We start from the raw sequence: 19,236 nt of genomic DNA on the forward strand, positions 1-19,236 counted from the left end.
CTGTCACAAAGCCTTGTCCCTGTCCTTGATGTTGGTGGGAGTACAATTCTGAATATTCCTTTCTGTCCTCGCTGAAATCTGGCCTTTCAAAATACCACAGAGAGAGCCCTTGTTTTGAACTAAAATAGCAGTGACAAGGTTTTCCAACCGTGACCATTTAAATGAGATTTTGCATCTCTGCATTAGTTTCATTCTTGCTCTTTGTGAGCAGTGGCTGCAGTCGAGCAGTTGGGCTGTTTGATGGGGAGAAATTCTAATACTGTTCAAACTACCTCTGATTATTTAAGTTATTATTTTAGTGAACTGCCTTCACTAAGCAAGCTGCAGCGAGCCAGTTAATGATGTGGCCGCAGTGTGTTGCTCTGAGACGCCAGACCTGATCATCATTAAATCCACGGTCTCTACACTGGGTTGTCATTAATGATCTTTAACGTGATGGGATCTTTAACATGATTTCTAACAGCCAGAAATCCCCCGGAGCAGCAAAGTAAGGTCATGTTGCTTCAGTGGTGAGGTGAGGTTTTTGTCAGTCCCGTCTCCTCACAGGGGGTACACTCTGACATAGTAGATAACTTGAGATTTTCAGGCTTGATTGTTGCACAATTATTACTGTGAATTCTTGTAATGAATACCAAGTTATCAGACACTCAATATGACCTATCCCATCAAACGTTGTCATTTGTAAGCAGATACACCCGTCTTCACACACGCTCATCCCAGCACTCGAAAAGATACAAATTTTTTATTTATTTATGTATTTATTTTTATAGAAATGTCTCGGTTCAGTGACCAAAACTGCAGTTTTGCTGCCCGTGAGGGTGCAGCAGGTGAACATGAGGGGGAAAGTGAACAGAAGAAACACGTTTAACCCCAAAAGTGGTGTGGAAAGCTGTCAGTGCACATCATCAAAAAATGACTGTGGTTCCCCTCAGAAGGTCCCAGGGCACTGCTGGGGACTGAGGTGTGACACAGCTCACTGGCAGCCGAGTGGCAGCGCCTGGGGGCACCCTGAGGCCCACCCTGCCAGCACCCACAACCACAATTCGCCCTCCACAGAAGACCTCTTTCCCCGAGGACTACATATCCCAGCATGCAACGCCACCCTATGCCACGACGGCGGGGCGGGACTACAACTCCCATCGCGCATCGCGCCGCTCCACCCCCCCTTCTCCCGTCTAGCCCGCCGCGCTGCACGCTGGGGGCTGTAGTCCGGCCGGACGTTGGTCAGGCACGGTGCCTCCCTCCCACCGCCTGCCGGTCTCGCCCCGCTCCGCGCTCCTCCCCGCGCCGCCACCGGTTGTCCCTCCGCAGACGGAAGCCGAGGAGGGGCTGAAGGGGACCGAGGGGGGGGGGGAGGCCGGCCGGAGGGGCGCGATGGGGGACTCCAAAGTGAAGGTGGCGGTGCGCGTCCGCCCCATGAACCGACGAGGTGAGCCCTTCCTTCTCCCCTCAGCGCTGGGCGGGGGGGTGTCCGTGTGTCCCGGTGTCCGTGTGTCCCAACGTCCCGGTGTCCCTGTGTCCCGGTGTCCCTGTGTCCACCATGGGGTCCAGCTGCGGCTGTCACCTCAGTCGGGTCGTGCAGCTGAGGTAACCTTCCCCCCCTCACGCCTCTCTGCCACCTCTCTCCTCAAAACTAACTTATTTTCCCTCATACCGCCCCGTTTTAGGGCTTTTTGTGGTGTCCCGGGTGCACGCCTCCCGCACCTGTTTCACAGCCGGGCCCTGCCCTCCTCTAGAGATCTTGTCCTTCTCTCTGATTTGGGGCAAAATTCCTCCTTTTCTGTATTTTCCCTGTGTCAGCCCTCTGCTGTGTCGCTTCTTCCCCTCGCCGGGACGGAGTCGACCAGCTGACAGAGGCACCACAAGGGAAAAACAAACGTGGAAGAGGAAGTGTGAACTGAGGAGGAAAGGTTTTGCTGTTATGTTTTTTTTATTATTATTATTTTTTTTTATTTTCTTTTCCCCTCTCAACGAAACTTGCCTGAGGGTTTTGTTAATAACGCCGCGGTCCGGGCATCTGCTTAAATGTTTATGACTCGTCTTAATTAGAAAAACTTGCTCGAGATTACGAGGAAGTAAGTATGGAAAGGGAACCGCAGCCGGGGAGCGGGGAGGTGAAGAAGGAGGCAGCCGTCCAAGGAACGTGTAAGGTTTTGTTTTCCCACATTCTCACAGAAGTGTGCCAAGGCCTCCTTCTGGGGAAAGGGGATCGAGGGAAGGCAGGTTAATAGCTGGAGCGAAAAAGGGAAGGAAATATAAAGCCCTTTATCTCCTGTTTGATCGGAAACAGAATAACTCTTTAACTCCTTCTAGTGAACAATAATAAAAAGAAGTTAAAGTTGCTGAATAAAGCATTTCCCCACCTTTTAAAATAAAAGCAGGGGGAATGTCAAATGATATTCACAAGAGCTGTCAAGAACCTTGTGCATAGTAAAAGAGATGCAGTTGATATCCCTATGGTCTGGTGGTTTAGGTCAACTGAGGATAGTTTGACCAAAATCTGCATTTTTTAAATATTTTTTTTATAGCAGTGATGCTCAAAATGGAGGGAGGGCACGTCCTCCTTATGGGGAATTGGTGGTTGAAGGGAGAGGGACAGTGAGGATGAGTTGGTGGGAGCTGGCATGGGTTGCCCAGGGAGGTGGTGGAGTCACCGTCCCTGGGGGTGTTCAAGGAGAGGTTGGACGTGGTGCTTGGGGACATGGTTTAGTGGTGACACTGGTGGTAGGGGGATGGTTGAACCAGATGATCTTGGAGGGCTTTTCCAACCCTAATGATTCTGTGACCTGGAAGGTGGTGCCCTGTTTCGGGGATGGTCACGGTCTTTCCTCTTGCTCATGTCCCTTTCCTGTCATAGGTCATTTCCTTGGCTCTCACCCAGACATCTTCTGTGTTGTGCTCTTCACTCCCCGGATTATGGGATTATAAATTGATTCAGGGTGGAAGGGACCTCTGGAGGTCTCCAGTCCCATCCTCTGCTCAGAGCAGATCGAGCTTGATGAGGCTGCGCAGCTTCTGTCAAGTTGTGAATCTCCAGGGGTGACTAACGTGCCTTTCCCTCCCGGCATGTGTTTTGCATATGTTCAGCCCCGACTTTGTGCACGTGTGGTGGTCTTCCAGCTACTGCCAGCCAGGGACTGAGATCTGCAGAGAACGTATGTGGAGGTGCTGGAGGACGAAGTGGTGAGAGTGAAGGGGAAGAAAGGGCTGGATGATTATAGATTTGGAGGATTTGAGGGAGAATGGTGGATATATTGTTATCAGAGCCACCTTATTTTCTATAAACTTAAAATGTAATGGACTGAGGAGACTTGCTGGAGCCTTGTTATGAGGTCGCTCATCCAGGAGCGATGAATATCCAAGTATCACCCTTGCTGTTCACAAGAGAGAAAGGGGACTTGAATCCCATATCCCGCACATAGCTTGGCATTCGGGGCATTACCTCTCCTCTATAAGAACAGCTTTGCACCCGTTAAGCATCCTGTTATTTTGTGAGTGACAGCTAAAGCCATGCCAGCCTAGACTAAAAAAAAAATCAAATTCTTTTTCCTCCCCCAAACAAACTGTCCTGGAATAATGTATTTATTTTTTTAACCAGGTTATTTGCTGTGATCCAGATGTTACAGGCAGTTTCAAACTGATATTTCAGCATTTCTGATGTTCTTAGAAGTTGTAGAAACAGACAGCGATAGGAAGCCTGTTATTTTCTCACCACCACGATGTCAAATTTCAGAATTTGTATAACTGATTTTCTTACGAGTCAGCTAGCTGTAAGACTTCTGTGGCTTTGCTTTTTTAATAAGCCATGAGGCAAGAGGCGGCTTTCCTGGAAACTCTTTAATCTGCACTTTGTTCTTAATAACGTTTGTATGAAGTTCTGGACCTGAAGCAAGTATTTGTTTTCTTCAGGGTCACGAGTAATGTTCTTTCCCTTCCCTCCGAACCAAAGGGCTTAAAACTGCAAACCTGTCAGATGGCTCCAACTGTAGGAGCTGAAGCTCTGAAATATATTCTCAGCGTTTACTTGTGGTGGTGGTGGTTGTCTTCGGTGTTTGAGTTATGAATTTCTTAAGGCGAGGGTTTATTAGGTTAATAAAAGTGGTGTGTTTAACGATTACTAATTTATGCAGCTCATAAAAGCGTAATAGGTTCTGCCTGGATGTTGGAGGGATTTCTACATCAAATAGTTGGTTAAAGGACTTGCATTTCAAGGTGATCCTGCTGAGGGTCCTGCTCCAGTCTCATGCAAAGTGGCAATCCCTAAAGTAAGCTTACAGTACTAATTTTTAGCAGTGAGGGGAAGCATTCATAATTGTACCTGAATTATTTTTTTATTTAGGCTATTTTATTTTGCATCTTGCTTCAAGTTAGACCCCAGTCCTACAGGCTGTGTATGGAAGCCATGATTTATAAAACAACTTCTGGGTCTGTTTACCTGCAGCATCACACTTCTGAAGTTCTAATCTCTTGCAGGTAGTAATCGTGACTTCTTTTCTTGTACTCTGCGAGCAGAGATCTCAGTTAGCATGCAGTTATCAAGTAAATAGTTCAGCTTGTTTTATCTAATAAGACTCTTAACGTCGTCTTTTTTCCCTTGGTTATGTTGCAGTATGTCGTTCACTAAAATATTTCCTCCGGCACCACTTGTTCAGGTGGGTTTTTCATACCACTCGGCAACTTCGGGTGTTGCATTTTAGAGTTGCAGTGGGTTTCCCTTTATGAACGTTGTCAGTGCTTCACTTAGCAGATATTCATTATATTTCAGGAAAATGCTGCATAGAGCTCAAGCCATACCACGAAGCAAAGCAACAGACGGCTTGAGGCTTTTTATTTAAATCTGTCTTACTGACTATTTTGGTTTCAGGTGACGTTGGCCTACACATGTCCCATAAGTAGGTTCAAATCCTTGTGTTTCTGTGTCTGTGAATCAACCGAGCGTAGCGTGGGCATCCGCTCCTCCTGCAGGTTTGTGGCGCCGTGGCACAGGGCCGATGGCTTCCAGTGGGAATCTCTGGGTTGCCTGTAAATAGACGTTGGTGTCTATCACGTTGAAGTGTGTTCATCCGGACTAGTTTCTGGGTTCAGATGTTGTGGGTTGATGATGAAGCTGCGAGGAAGGAATTTGCTGCCATGTCTGCAAGCCGAGTGCGGTGTTAGGTGCTGGTTTGCTGTCCTCCTGCTCCCTGGAGGAGGTTGCATTCCCAGTCCATTGAAATGTTTTGTGGGGAGGAGGAGGCAGGGGCGGTTCTTCTGTGTTTGTTTGTTGGTTTTTTCCCCAGCAAAGATTACAACAGAAACGTTTTATCTATAAATCGGGGTTTGTGCAAGCAGTCTTATAAGGTTAATTATGGTATTAGAGTAAACGAAACGGCACCTGCTGTGTTCTGATGGCAGTGTACAAAACACCAGGCTGTCCTTCCTCATAAACCTTGTGATAAACGAGCTTCTAGACTTTTTAGTGCTTCCTGTTGGTTGTTGATAACCTCTGAAACAGTGTTTGTGGTGTGAGCCGGATTAACCTGGAGGAAGGGTGACAAACGGGTAAAGCACGCAGAGTTGGTGTTTCACCTTGCATTCCTCAGCCAGGCGGTCGTATTTTAAGGACTCCGCAGGTGTTACCAGCTTACTCCCCGCCGCCAGAGAACCGGCGAGACTACCGCACACTCAAACGTGGATGCCACAGAAGGCAAGCAATTCCTGTGCTAATTACATCTTCAGAGCTAGCCGTAAGTGCAGTGTGAGATTACCTTGCTGCTCTGCTTTCACGTTTTTATCTTCACGACACCAACAAAAGATGAGATACGCTCCCTGCGAATAGTTCTGCCCTGGCTTTTAGTGGCAGAGGAAACGTTATTGCATTTTGTTCCTTTTAACTTTGAAGCTGAAACAAGAAAGCCACCAAGAAAACAACAGAAAGCCACCAGCCCGATGAAGTCACTTGGTCCTGCGAGCTGAGCAGCACACGCAGCACTGACCACGAGCCAGGTTAATGTCCAGGTACACAGAGTGCCGTCACTGAAGCTGTTTGGCAAGCTCTCTTCTTGCAGAAAATGAAACAGCAGAAGGTCGAATAAACAAACAAACAATTTTTACCCTTTGGATGAAGTAGCGTTAACAAGCGAAGAGCTTTCTTGCGGCCGTGCTCAAGAGCTTTCTTGCGGCCGTGCTCACGCGTGAGCTGACGTACACCTCATCATGGAGATAATATCGTGTGCCCCGCCAGATGCACTCATGCATATTTGATGACCTGTAATTGCTGCAAACTGAAAATGTCATGAACAATATTTGTGCAGTGAATGTATAGCAGAGAAGCTTGAAAGATGCCTCCTCAGACTTCACGTAGGCTTAAGGGACAAGCCAAATCAGTGCAGTATTTTTGTCCTGAATGTGTAAATTAGCATGGCCTATAATTAATGTCCTAAAGGTGCTACTAGGCTAACTATTTTTTTTTCCATTTAAGCTCTTAGCAGCACTGTCATTTATCTATAAGTTACTTTCTCTCTGTTGTATAGTCAGTTGGTTTCCCCTTTATTTGTGTTGGCGTCTGCACAGTGAAGGGCAAAGAGAAAAATCTCTCTTAAGGCAACAAACACTGGCAGGGAGACGTGAGGACCTGTTGTGTTTGAACTAGCTTCCAGCTTTCTGAAAAACCAGCAACAAAAGCAAACAACAGCCTCGAGGGTGTTTTTTTTAGTTGACTTGCACTTAGCGCGCGATAAATAAACTTGAAAATATTTTTAAATGAGTATTTAAACATTTTTCAGTGTTCTTGCTGTTTGCGTTTTCGGGCTGAGGAAGGCAGAGGAAGCTGACTAATTTCTTATTCAGTGCCACTCGAAGGCACGACATTCCGGTTCTAACCTTCAAGGGAATGTTAAGCTTGTGAAAATCTGCTGGCAATTTCCAAAACACAATTTCTGTCGTCTCGGTCTTTACAGGAGATTATTCTGAGCTTTTGTATTTGGGGCCAGTTTTGACTTACGAGCTTAGTACGTGCACTTTAAGCCTTTCATATTTTATTTTTTTTTACCCCAGTTAATTTCTCTGAAGCCGTGCTGGTTCCCAGTGACAGTGCCGAGCCCGATGTCCTGTCTCCGAGGGGACATTTCTGCAGCTGCCCTGCACCCAGTAGTAGGACCAGGAAGAATCTGGTGCAGGTTTTATTCGACCTGCCTTATAGCACCAGGTTCACGTCTTTGTTTCAGTAGGATTTGGGATCAAAAGGGCTGAAAAAATTGTCAACCATCAGAAATAAGAGTTTCTTAAATGGAAATCTGGTGGAAAAAAAGTTGTGTGGAAATGAAGGCTTTCGATGACCTGGCTTTCCCTTAATTTATCTTATAGAATGTGGCAAAAAGTCAGGTATGTTAAGAGGAAGATTTTGAAGGCTGAATAAGTCACTACAGACATCTCGGCTACTCCAGTTGTTGGACTAAAAGCCGTTACGCCACGGTCCCAACCGCTAATTTAATAAATTGCAGACAAACTCACTTACTGTATCATCTTTCCTTTTAAGATCATCTCAGCCTCCCTGTGGAGGCTGTCGCCGAGGATCGTTTTGTCTGGTAACCTTTAAGGGGACGACTTCTTTTAGCTGTAAAACGCTTGGGATCAGCACGTGGAAAACACTGTGGAAAAAAAACACCGTGAAAAACTGTTGTGGAAAATCTGCTGTGCTGAGTTTACAGTTACCAGAGGCGTGACAGCTCTTACGGAGGGAATGGAAACTCCTACCTGTCTTTGGGAGCATACCAGCCTAGCTCTAGCCTGCTGAATCCACCGTGGTGTGCGGTGGTACTGCCCCAGGGTTTGCTTTTCCTGCTCACTCTCATTTTGTGACTTTTCTACCCCATCTGAAGCATGCTGAATGTCTTAGGCTAGTGACAAAGGCCAAAGTGTATGGGCGGTGCGATTTATTTTTTTTGCGATGCTCATAAGGCTTATCAGAGGCATAATGATTTAGGATTTGCACGTGAGTATGGTTTCACCTAAGATCTGCATCGCTTGAATCCCCATTTTTGTTATATTAGGCAACTTTTTGTAAGGAGTAGAGAAATCAAGAGAAACGGTAAGGAGAGGGGCCTCCTTCAAGCCCCAGCTTCCACTTTGACAAGTAAAAGAAAAAGTCAGCTCTGTGAGTAGCTTGGATGCACGTGGCTTGGCAACGAGCTTTATGCTCAGCCCAGCTTCGCTGAGCAGCTTCTTCAGCTCTGAAATGTAAACGTGGAGAAATGACCGAGATGTTACCCGTTCGTTATGGGCATCACAATTCCCTTACGCTGAAACAATGGAAGAAGCTTTCGTTCCCCTCAATACTTGGCATTTCTTGAGATGCCAAGAGTTCTGATTTTTTGAAAGGCAATTCGCTGATGAGTTTCTTGATTTGATGAAGCAAATGAGCAGTTGATTGTGTTTGCTTGGTAATTAATGAGTGAAGGTAGACGAAGGTTAGGAATAATAATAGGTGAGACTTTTAAGTCTTGGTGGCTTAATGATGAAAACACAGAGCCACGATGATTTGTGATAACTCTCCAAAGTTTGACTGCCCGAGCCACTTCTGTCATCGATTCACTGCTCAGTGCCGTGCTGTCTGGAAGAGAAAAACAACAGAAAACTTATCTACGTCTGCGTGGAAGGGAACATTAATCCCCAGCCCTGACAAACGACTCCTCGCCGCGAGCTGAACTCATCAGGGGCTTTGCTTCTCCCCTTGCTTTGATGCAGCCTGATTGTGCTTGTTGTTCAGGGGCAGCGAGAGCACTGCTTGCCGGGGAGATGCTGAAACTGGTAAAAGTAAGGGCGGAGTACGTGTGATTGTATGAAAAAGAGGAGGAAGATAATTTGTCTGTAAGGCTAACCTGCTCTAATGACACTGAAGACTTAATGAGGTGGAAATGATGATGATAGGATTTGCAGTGGGGCTAATGGAAGATTCATCTCTGAGCCTACCGGGTTCTTTAAAGACATCAGAAATCCAAGAATACGCTTGGTGATGGACACAGAATTTGTAGGAAGCCTTTCCATAGCACATCGTACAAGTTTTAAACTACTTTTTCAGCAAAGAGAAGAGCTGCCCTCTGAAACTTTTGCCCAGGTAACTGGAATACGTGTCCAGAAGGAGATCTGATAGCTAACCCAGCTTGGAGGCTGAATAAAACCCTTTCTTAGGATTTCTTCCCCAGGACACCATGAGCTGGTGTGGCAGTTCAGGCTCAGCCAGGAGAAGGGCTTGCTCTTCTGCCTCCTGAATCCCCCTGCTCGCTCCTGTTTGCACTGCCTTTGGTGCTCTTCAGACCTTTCACTGGGCTGATGTAACCTTCTGTAGTGCCTGAACACATCCCTTTCTTTACCGTTGGGTGGTTTTCTGCCAAGGAAACAACTTAATGACTTGCAGAGGAGTCCGGCGAGCACGGCAGTGGTGGCAGGTAAGCCGCAGGCACACGTAGCCAGGAGGACTGTTCCCTGCCTGGCAATAGCTGGCTGTTAGCTCGACTCACCACATCTGTGCCCTGCGTGTACGATCCCCAGATAAGGGATTTTAACATTTCAGATGGCAGCAGGCAAGGTGCGCTTCACACGATGAACTGGCTTGGAATCATCCCTATTTTTCTGCAAGGGTGTCACTCTGAGGACCTCCTGTATCCTGTCTGTGCGCTCTCCTAAAGGTATTTCACAAAGAGATCTACGAGACCTCCAGTTCTGTGGGCAGTCGTGGATACCAGACCTGCCATCAGCATTCTCAGGAGGTAGATTAAAAAATGTGACAGCGACCACAGTGCTTACACCCAGAGCGAGCCTTCTGCTTTGCATCAGGGAAGTAGCATAGAAAAACCTTGGTCCGTGGTTGAGGAAAAGCAGGTCACTGCAACGCAGAACGTTAATCACTAACCAGCCAGACCGAGATAAAGTGGTGTGTCAGATCTGGGACGGACACAGAGTATAATTTGAGCTAAGCAAGCATGCGTTGCGTATTCATGTTAGGTAAATTGGCTTGCAGGGCGTGGAGAGAAATTAAAATAAACAGCAGCTTCTGAAACTTGTCTGTCTCTTCCTTCCACAAAAGCGGAGTTTAATAACAGAGGAGAAGTTTTGTTCGGAAAGAATTCCAGTTTCATGTGGCTGCCTGCTCTGACCGGTAATCTTTGGCTTTCTTCACTGTCTTTCAAATAGCAAAAGATGTATCACATCTCTTGCAAAAAGTCGAGGAAAGAAACTTCCTCTTACGTTATTTAACAGTAGAAAGACATCTGTGAGGTGCCCTGCAATAAATGAAACCTGTGGTCTTTGCCTGAGAGATTTGCAGTGTGAGTTTATAAGGCGCTGCGAGGTAAAAGAGCAGGCAGAGGTGACAAAGAAGGAAGGAGCAGAGGTGAAGGAAGATGAGGATTATAATTAACGTGATGAGACGGGAGCGTATTTCAGTGATTCAGGTGAGGTGCTGAATCCTTTATGGAGGCTGTTGTGTGTAGCCTCTTGCCATCGCAGCACGCGAGAGCACTCGGGGTGCCCCATTTGTGTCCCCTGTTTGTAGGCACCAGCGCCTGGGTGCGCTTTCCAGGCTCAGCGTTGGTGTAAGAAGAGAGGACTGCACTGCTCGTGTCCAGAGCCCTGTGTCTGTAGGCAGGGACTTGGGTTGCGAGTGGCAGTTTGTTTTTTTTATATCTAACTCCCTTTGTCGTTGGGTGGATACCCTGCATGGTTGCTGGCGTTATCTGAAGCTTTTATTTTGTTTTCCCTGCCTCTTCCGCTAAGAATGGGGATTTATTATAAATATTCTTATTACTCATAGGCCATATCCCATTGCTAAGCATCGTTTGGAAGAGTTGGCCTTTCCATTTGGAGCCTGTGGGCTGGGCTAAGCCCCTTTTTACACACTCAGACCAAAATAATTTTTGATGGGACTTGAATTTTCCCGAGCAGGTGCCCAGGGCCAGACAGCTGGCATGGGGTGCTGCTGTATCACACGAGTGGCCGGGAAATCGTTCCGCAGATGGTCAGGGCAGCTTTCCCTCCGAGCACTGAGATGACAACAAGGAGAGCTGTCCAAGTGGTCCCATGGGTTCTCTCCCCATTTCATACCGCCTCGTATCTGCTGATCGTCCATCAGCAAACCCTAAAGCGCTCCTTCTTGCCGTGAAAAGAGCGCATGCTTTAGAGCTGGACAGAATCCATCCCAGCAGAATATCTCTACGAGAGGAATTTGGCAGTAGTCCTGTTGCTATTCTCTAGCTGATGGGTGGCTGTCAGGCTGCGTGAATAAATGTGGTGTCTGGAGGAAGTAATGGTGGATATAATCCGGGAGCTTTAAGAGCGGCACTTGACACTTTCTCATTTCTTTATAGAGCTCGATCTGCATACAAAATGTGTGGTGGATGTGGATGCAAACAAGGTTATTCTTCACCCCGTAAGCACCAACCTTTCAAAAGGAGATGCCAGGTAAGATGCTTTGAATGAGGAAGGTCAGGTTTCATAAATTAAATATGAGGCTGACAACTGGGAAACGTAGGCCTTGATGGAGGGCTTTCGTATTCCTTCTGCGATGTAGTTACCAGCATCTATAAAGTAAAGCTGACTGTACCATGCTGGGAAGATGCTTTGAAAAGCAAGTACTGCCTTTTAAAATGAGCGTTTGCTTCCTGCTCTAAACAATGTGTTAGCAATTAATGGGTCTGAACTGTTTCATTCCTTCTCATGCGCTGTTACGGGACTGAAGATATTTAAATCTGCAAAATCATTGGAGCAGGGCACAGTTGGTCATTTTGGAATGAAATTAATCTTCACAGTTATTTTCTCATCGTGGGCTTGAATGGAATAGCATGGACAAAGGGGCATAGGAACATGCTCGAGAGATGTAGCTCTCGAGGGTCTTGATGGTGGTGGGCGTCAAAAATGCATCAGAAATTTGGAGAGGTGGCTAAGGTAGGGACCAGTTCGTGGAGGAACGGGCATCGATTTGTTAAAATGGTGAAACTGTGAAGAGTCGTGTCATTGTTGGTAGGGTTAAGGCTGGGAGCAGTTAATTTATTGCTTGTTTGCAAGGGAAGGAAATGAAAAGCTTGTGTGCGTGAAACAAAATAACAGGGGTCCAGGAAAAGGCAAAAACTGTTCCTGGCCATGTACAATCAATCCTGATTTTTTTTTTTCTGGGAAGAAAAAAAAAGGGGGGGGTGAACTGAGAGAAATTCAGCTAAGCACACAGAAGAGCTTTGTTTAAATGCAACGTGTCGTGGTTTTGTCTTGTAAAGCTGCACTGTATGTCTCAGAGGGGGTAAAGGACTCTATTAGACTTCACCAGCCCCAAGTGGTAACACGCCAAAAAGCCAACGTAATCAACTGAATCAATTGCAAGATGCATTTTCTATTGACACCAGCTAAAAGACTTACTGCAGACAATGGGGCTGGAGCCTTAAGAAGGTCCTTAAAAATGGCTGTGTGGGGCGGGGTGGTTTTGTTTGTATTCATATCTGCCTCCTCCAGAAACACGTGCATTGTTCAGCTGCCAAATACCTGTGCTGACTTGAGCCTCTCAAACCACTCAGAATGGCAGGAAAGGGAGATTCTCAAAAGCCAGGTTAGTCAGCGGTATTAAGGATGTTATCCGGAGTGTCTCTGAAATGTGGCAACCAAGCGAACGCTGCGCAGTTTATCCTCACTAAATGTGTGTTTGAAAATGTTCGTACTGCAGTCGTGAGAGAATAACGTGATGCAAATCGTGCCCCCCGGCAAGGGAGTAATCGTTTGGCAATCGCCTTGACTTCCCAGGCAAGGTGGGGAGGCTTGTGTGAGAAACCAGCGCGCCGGACTGAAGAATGGCTCATTTGCATCTTCACAAATACCCATTGCTAATCTAAGCAGCAAGCAGAGTGAATTTATACGGGGCGATTAATACAAGGGAGAGAAGCGGAGGCCCATTAGCTGCCCTGAAGATTTGCCTGCAAACAGGGAGACAACGTATCGCGGAAGCACAAGTGGAGTAGTGAGGATTTGGAACAGGATCCTCTCCAGAAAGTAATCCCCTCGAGAGGGGCTGCCACTAAAATCGCCTTGGCTTCAGCAGCTCCATCAGAGGAATCTGGAATATCAGCTCAAGGAAGAATTGGTTTGAATTATGGTTTTCTAAGTTTGGGCTTGATTTGTTTCCAAATCCACACTCCACAGCTTTGCCTCGTGCTGTAAGATCGGTTTGATTTTAGGCTTGTCCAGTGCTCAAAGTGAGCTGAGGGAGTTCTGACAAATCATATGCTCTTACTTCGTAGAGAAAAGAAAAATAATACAGTAAAGAAACTCTTCAGATGCTTGCAAAGTAGGGTACATTTGAAAACCTTGTCTACATTGCTCATTACAGTGCTAAGGTCAATTTAGGAACCAGGAAAAGAATTTGAGGAGCAGAAATCTGCTGTTCCAACCCTGCTCGTGTATGACTCAGCCAACACTTGGAAAAACAACCTGTGACTTTGGGAAACGTGAGTGTTTTCCCACTTCCACCCTCTCTGGTAGAAACCAAGTCCGGGACGTGGGTAGGTGCAAATAACCAGTTAAATAAGTGAATTAGCCCAGGTCACAGGTAGGTATATTTGTGGCATAGGTATATAGGTAAATTGCGGGCAGAGCTGTTAACATGGCAAATACCTGACACAATGATCTCCATCATCTCTTGGTTAAAGACAAGAAGGAGGTTTTGGAGATCCTGAGTGATATGCCCACCTCCATCTGCTTTCCTGTAGGACCCTGGGAGGAAAAAAAAGGTCAGAAAATCCACTTCCTATGCATTTCGTGTTTTGATGGATACCCAGCTTGAGGTGTGTGAGACCTGCCTTTTGGGGGCAGCGAATTGTGTTGATGTAATTGCTGTTGAAACATTTTCAGGTCTTCAGAAAAAGATTCTGGCTGCTTCAAATTTTCCATTAAAAATGGAGGAATGATTTGAAAATCCAGGTGGCAGCTATCAGCCTCACTTTCTTCTGTGTCTACAAACTGAATGTAATACTTGCACGTTTCTCTAGGGACTTGAGGATTAGGAAATGCATGTAAAACACTTGCTCTCAAAAAAGGAAGCTTGTTTTTGTACAACTTCAAAAATCTAGCATCCTCCTGTTAGTTTTCCTTAACCAAGAAATGACCTTTCCTGAAACAGAAATGCAGCCAGTTGTGGTGCTGAGCGATCGCTGGTAGTGCTACGCTGGTTTCAGTGATCTGATCTTGTGCAGAAGATCAATTTTAAAATTGGATGACCTTTGGGCTGGGTAGGCTCTGCTGCCAACCTTGGGATATTGGGCTTTGGTTGTTTGAGTTGTAGTTTCTTGTGTTAAAATTGCACAGTGTGGAAATGGACAACCTTTTCTTCAGTTGCTTTTATACAATGATTTGCCACAGAGCCTGGAGTTTTGTCGCAAGTTTCCCTAGATGATGACCTTTTTAAATCAAAATCTCCCCTTCCGAGGATGTGAACCTCCAAGGACTGGGTAGAACCGAGCAGCATCGTCAGCGTGACCTGTCCGCCTCGTGTAGTTCTCCGTTGCAAATGTCAGGGCTAAAGTTATCAGCACAGGATTTACTGTGGCTGCAAAGGTTGCTCAGAACACGGTTACGTGGTGGCTAGGGCTTGAAAGAGGCTCTGAACTCGTTCTGATTGAAATGAAGAGATGAGTGTGACAGCAACTATTGGAATATTTATAAGAATTCTTTTGAAAACATCCAAATAGACTCTGATTACTTTAGGTTCTTCAATTTATATATATATATTTACTATCAATTTGCTTGTGTTGTGACTTTACCTTTCCCAACACAAAAAAAAAATATGCTTAAAAATGAAAGGAAATTGAACTTCTGTGTACTTTAGTCTTTATTTCTGGTTTATAGATGCTTTAATTCTTACTGTAGATGCTTCACTTCTACAGAACAGAGCGATTCCAAAGGCTGGCACATGGAAAAAAACTTCCCGAAGGAACAAGTGCAGCTAACTGAAGTGGTCAGCTACGTTAAACCAGGCTGGCTTTCCCTTTTTCAACTATAGTAAATACCTTTTAATTAGTACATTGTAATAGATATTTCAATAATTGAGTATCTTTATAAATTTAAACACAAATGTGTTTTTACTTTCAAGGTGTGTGTTCCAGGATTTAAACCTTTTTGTTTGTGAAGCTGAGCTACAGAAAGTCAATTTGATTGTTTTCGAAGGAGCCCTGAGAATCGAGAAGGGGTGTGCTGGTATTGTAGTCAGGCTGGAGGATCTTTGTAGATTTTCAGAATCAGAGCTTGATGATTTCTGCTTTGAGAAACTGGATAGAGCCCAGGTATGTTTTATTTACCATTCCAATTCCACCCCCACCTATTTTTTTTTTTTGAGACAAATGACATCCCTAAAGAAGTCTTGTGGTGGAAAATGATTTTGGATTACTTTCCTTGCAATTAAAACAAGATCACCTTTCATGCTTACCTTGTGGTGGCCACTAATATTCAACAATAGTCCAGTTATAATTCAATAATACTTCAGCAAAGGGAAAGCTCTGAAGTTCTCCTGTAAGTGAGTTTGAAGATTGTTAAGAGAATAAAACCAATACCAACAGAATTTAGAAAAAAGAACAACTTACTTATACAGTAAGTAAGCAATAAACTACAGATGTCAGATGAATGATCAAATCTTTCCATAGGTCATCTTTGGATGAAAGGGTTTTTTTCCTCATACAAGCTGAGGAACCCTTTAAAACTTGTGAAGAAGTGAAGGTTAGGATGAAGACAATGATCTTGATGTTGGAAAAAATGGAACTGGAGAACAGTAACTAGGGGGTCTCTAAAACTGCTGTGGTCCTGGGAGTTGAAATATGTATGGTGAGCCAACTTTTGTATTCTAATCTAACTGGAAAGTTCACAAAACGCCTAGATGCTCTGTGAAATAATAAGTACAGCACGCAGAGCTTTTGCCAAGCTCAGAAAGTCTATTTAGAGCTCAACGGGATCTTATCAGGTTCTGCTCTCACCTATTCTTTGCTCAGCTACTAAGAGGCAGAAGACGGCGTCTGTGCAAGCCCACGCAAGCTGCCCCTGCTCGCCGTCAGCCTGGAGCCTCGGGATCGCCTTGCCAGGGCGTGCGTGCTGAGAGGCAGGATAAGCTCCTGCGTGGCTCTGCCTGAGCAGGTACACAGCTTTTGGTCCACACAGAGCGCAAGTGAAGCCAGCTTTCAGCTGCCTGAGCTGCCTTGCACGATTCGAAGCTTACTGAAAGCTGAAAATAAGTTAGGAGTTATCAGCTCTCGCTGTGCGGAGTATTGCAGATCTTGTGCTCGCTTGATAGCTGTGGAAAATACTCCTCTTAGAGTAGCTGATCACATGGGAAGTGCCTGAAAGGTGAAGTGGCAAAACTTACACATAAATAGATTGCATTTCCAAAAATCTAGAAGTGGGAAGAGCGCTGGTTTGGGATTCTGTGTGTTAACCACTGGAAAAACTTGAATTAACCCATTATAAATACATTTTGTGAAGAAGCATATTATCACTCGTAGAATTCACTTAAATATTTGATATATCACAGAATCACAGAACTGTAGGGGTTGAAAGGGACCTCAGGAGATCATCGGGTCCAACCCCCCTGCCAAAGCAGGTTCCCCAGAGCAGGCTGCCCAGGGAGGCGTCCAGACGGGCCTTGAATATCTCCAGAGAAGGAGACTCCACAACCTCCATGTGTGGAATAGGAATCAAAAGCTTCAATTAAAAGATGGGTTAGCAAAAAGCGTTGTGATCCTTTTTGTCTAGGTTGTAGCTAATTTGCTGTTTTTGTGCAATTAATTATTTCTCCCCACATCTTGTGGAACAGCATGCAGACATTCAAGGTGCCCGGAGGGGAAAGGCTGATGGGATTATCTATGCATTCTTGTACGTGTGTGTAAACATGGACTGGCAAAGCTGACCACAGGGGTAATGGAAATACCGACTTGTAAAAATACGGTATGGTAGTGGCAGTGCATGGGGACGCATGCTTCAGTTGTTCTGTCTTAGGAAAGAAAGTGCATGGTCAGTAAACGGAGTAAAAGTATGAGCGCAGTGCTATATACGGAGTCAATCTGCAGAACTCCTTGCCCCCCAAAACAGAGGCAATTACTGGTAAATATTTAAGGAAAAATACACACGTTTTCTTGAAAGCACACCGTAACCCTGCCTGCTGGTAGGTAAGAGGCACTTGAAGAGCTGCCTCGTCCTAGGCGGTGTTTTATGCGTGCGTCCCCAGCTGTTCGCACACACTGCGTGGAAGTATCAGCTGTTGGACACAACCAGAAACTGAATATTGAGCATTTGTGTGATGTGCTGCGGCTGCTGTTTGACAGCAAAGCAATTCAAATGAAGAAATATTATTGTGTTTGAAGATGGGGGGGGAAGCTGACTGCGCTGCGTGCTGCTCTGCCTCTCTGCATCGCTCCTGGCATCGTATTAATGCTTGCTGTGCTAAACTGCTTGGGATGGGAACGAATCAGATTGGGATGTGAGTGTGCAGAGGCAGCGTTAGGCACAGAATTGGCCCCGTTACCTCCTGGTGCTAAGGGGGACTCGCTCGCCTTGTTCCTATTAAGGGTTCCTACTGATATCTAAAGCTCAAAATGAGAACGAAATGTTGGGGTTGGATCTTAATTCAGCTTTGTCTTGCAGAGGTTTCGTAATGCAGAAACGTTCCAGGAAGTTGTGGGGGAGGGAGAGAGAGTGTGCATATTCCCAAGGCTGCCAGCTGACATGCAGAAGAAAGGGAAGCCTGCCTCTGTCTGCATCCAGACTGGTGCTTTGTGGGCGCAGAGCAGCTCGGAGGAAATTCAAGTTTGCAAAAACAGCGCTGGGAGATTTTCCTGTATTGCTGACTCTGCTCGTGCTGCTCCGTTGCATCTGTGTGTGCAACTTTCACTTCAAGCACGACACTGGCCTGTAAAATCATTATTTACGATGAGCCCCCTGACGTTAGTATTGCTGCATTTATTTATTGCTTTTTTTATTGATTAGCCAATTTATTGATCAGTTTACTGAACAGCCGAAATAAGTTAGAACAGGAGGGAAAAGTACACTGAAGTCTCACCTTCGAAAATGGACGAAGTTATTTAAGTGGTTGAAGAGAGTCCTGGTAAAACCGTTACTTTTTCAGTCTATTAACAGAGTTTATTGTTTAGGAAGTCGGATAAGACTAGATTACAGAGCACATTCCTTTATATACAAATTAAAGCTGGACTATATTCAGCTGCCAGTCATCTGCATTTCACTGCAAAACGTCTTCTGATGTAAAATAAATTACCTGTGTAAAAATGTCTGATGAGTTGCTGCAGTACCTAGAAATCGTCATCTTTCTTGGAAGTCTGAAGGGCAGCTTGTCCTGGGAGGATCTTAAATCAGAGAGGATCTGGGACGGATGGAGGATTGGGAGGATGCCTGGAGGAGAGCTGGGGTAAGCAGCGAGCATGCAAGGTGCTGTCACTGTGCACCTCTTGAGCCCTCGGTTGTTGGAGTGAGGTGGTGTTATGCTGCACGAGGAGGTGAGTGCTTGCCGTGTGAAATACTTCTCTTGGGCAGAACTGAGAGGTAGGAGCCCTGCCAGGAGAAAAGGAGGTTGCTGCACTTCAGGCCATGCGAGGAAGTGTACTTGGCACAATGCATGTGCTTTTAGAAGTGAGAATGGGAGGCAGAAACCATCCACGGATCTTTGGGGTGAACTCAAATGTTAACAAAACTTTGACCTGTACCTCCAGCTTGCGTGTGTCTGTGTGCTTAGAAAATAACTTTATCCCATTTTATATTCCTTAAGGAAATGAAACAGTGAGTCTGACAGATTTTTAGACAGTCCCCCGCCCTTCAGTTGGTTCACACCTATTTCTATCTTTTTTTATGGCCATAGTAAATTAGGATTATCTGTTGTTTATCAACTCTGTGCCTATATTGTAAGTGAAAGCTACTTTTAACACGAGCTGTATCCTCTTGAAAGGCAACCACACCATCGCTAGCCATCATCCTTGGCCACCTCATATTTCGTAGCTGAATATAAGAGAAGCTTTTTTCAATTGCTGCTGATCTGGCAGAATTGGTCCCAGCCTCCTGCACATAAGGGAAAGGCTTTCGATAACAGAGGAGGAATTAATTTGGCTCACGTGCCACGCGACGTGAAGTGTAACCACCTGTTTGTGCTGAATTCCTAACTTCTGGTCCTTTTCCTTAAAACCTAATACAGCTGGAAGGTGCCCGCAACCTCGGTTCTTCACCAAACTGAACGAT

The 19,236-nt window shown here is 45.5% G+C and overlaps 1 protein-coding gene across 4 annotated transcripts in view; it reads left to right on the forward strand.

Annotated features, from left to right (window-relative positions):
- The first annotated feature begins 1,276 nt into the window (after positions 1-1,276).
- KIF13B (kinesin family member 13B) overlaps positions 1,277-19,236 on the forward strand; it is a 124,781-nt gene continuing 106,821 nt past the window's right edge. For 2 of the 4 annotated variants that reach the window (XM_035322847.1, XM_035322846.1), the window contains exons 1-2: positions 1,277-1,429; positions 11,343-11,436. In XM_035322847.1, the coding sequence (XP_035178738.1) occupies positions 1,375-1,429; positions 11,343-11,436 (149 nt within the window). In that variant the 5' untranslated portion in view covers positions 1,277-1,374. The remainder of the gene's footprint in view (positions 1,430-11,342; positions 11,437-19,236) is intronic. The other 2 variants (XM_035322845.1, XM_035322848.1) reach the window with 1 other exon arrangement.

The sequence above is a fragment of the Oxyura jamaicensis genome, chromosome 3 (assembly GCF_011077185.1).
Source record: "Oxyura jamaicensis isolate SHBP4307 breed ruddy duck chromosome 3, BPBGC_Ojam_1.0, whole genome shotgun sequence".
Lineage (NCBI taxonomy): Eukaryota > Metazoa > Chordata > Aves > Anseriformes > Anatidae > Oxyura > Oxyura jamaicensis.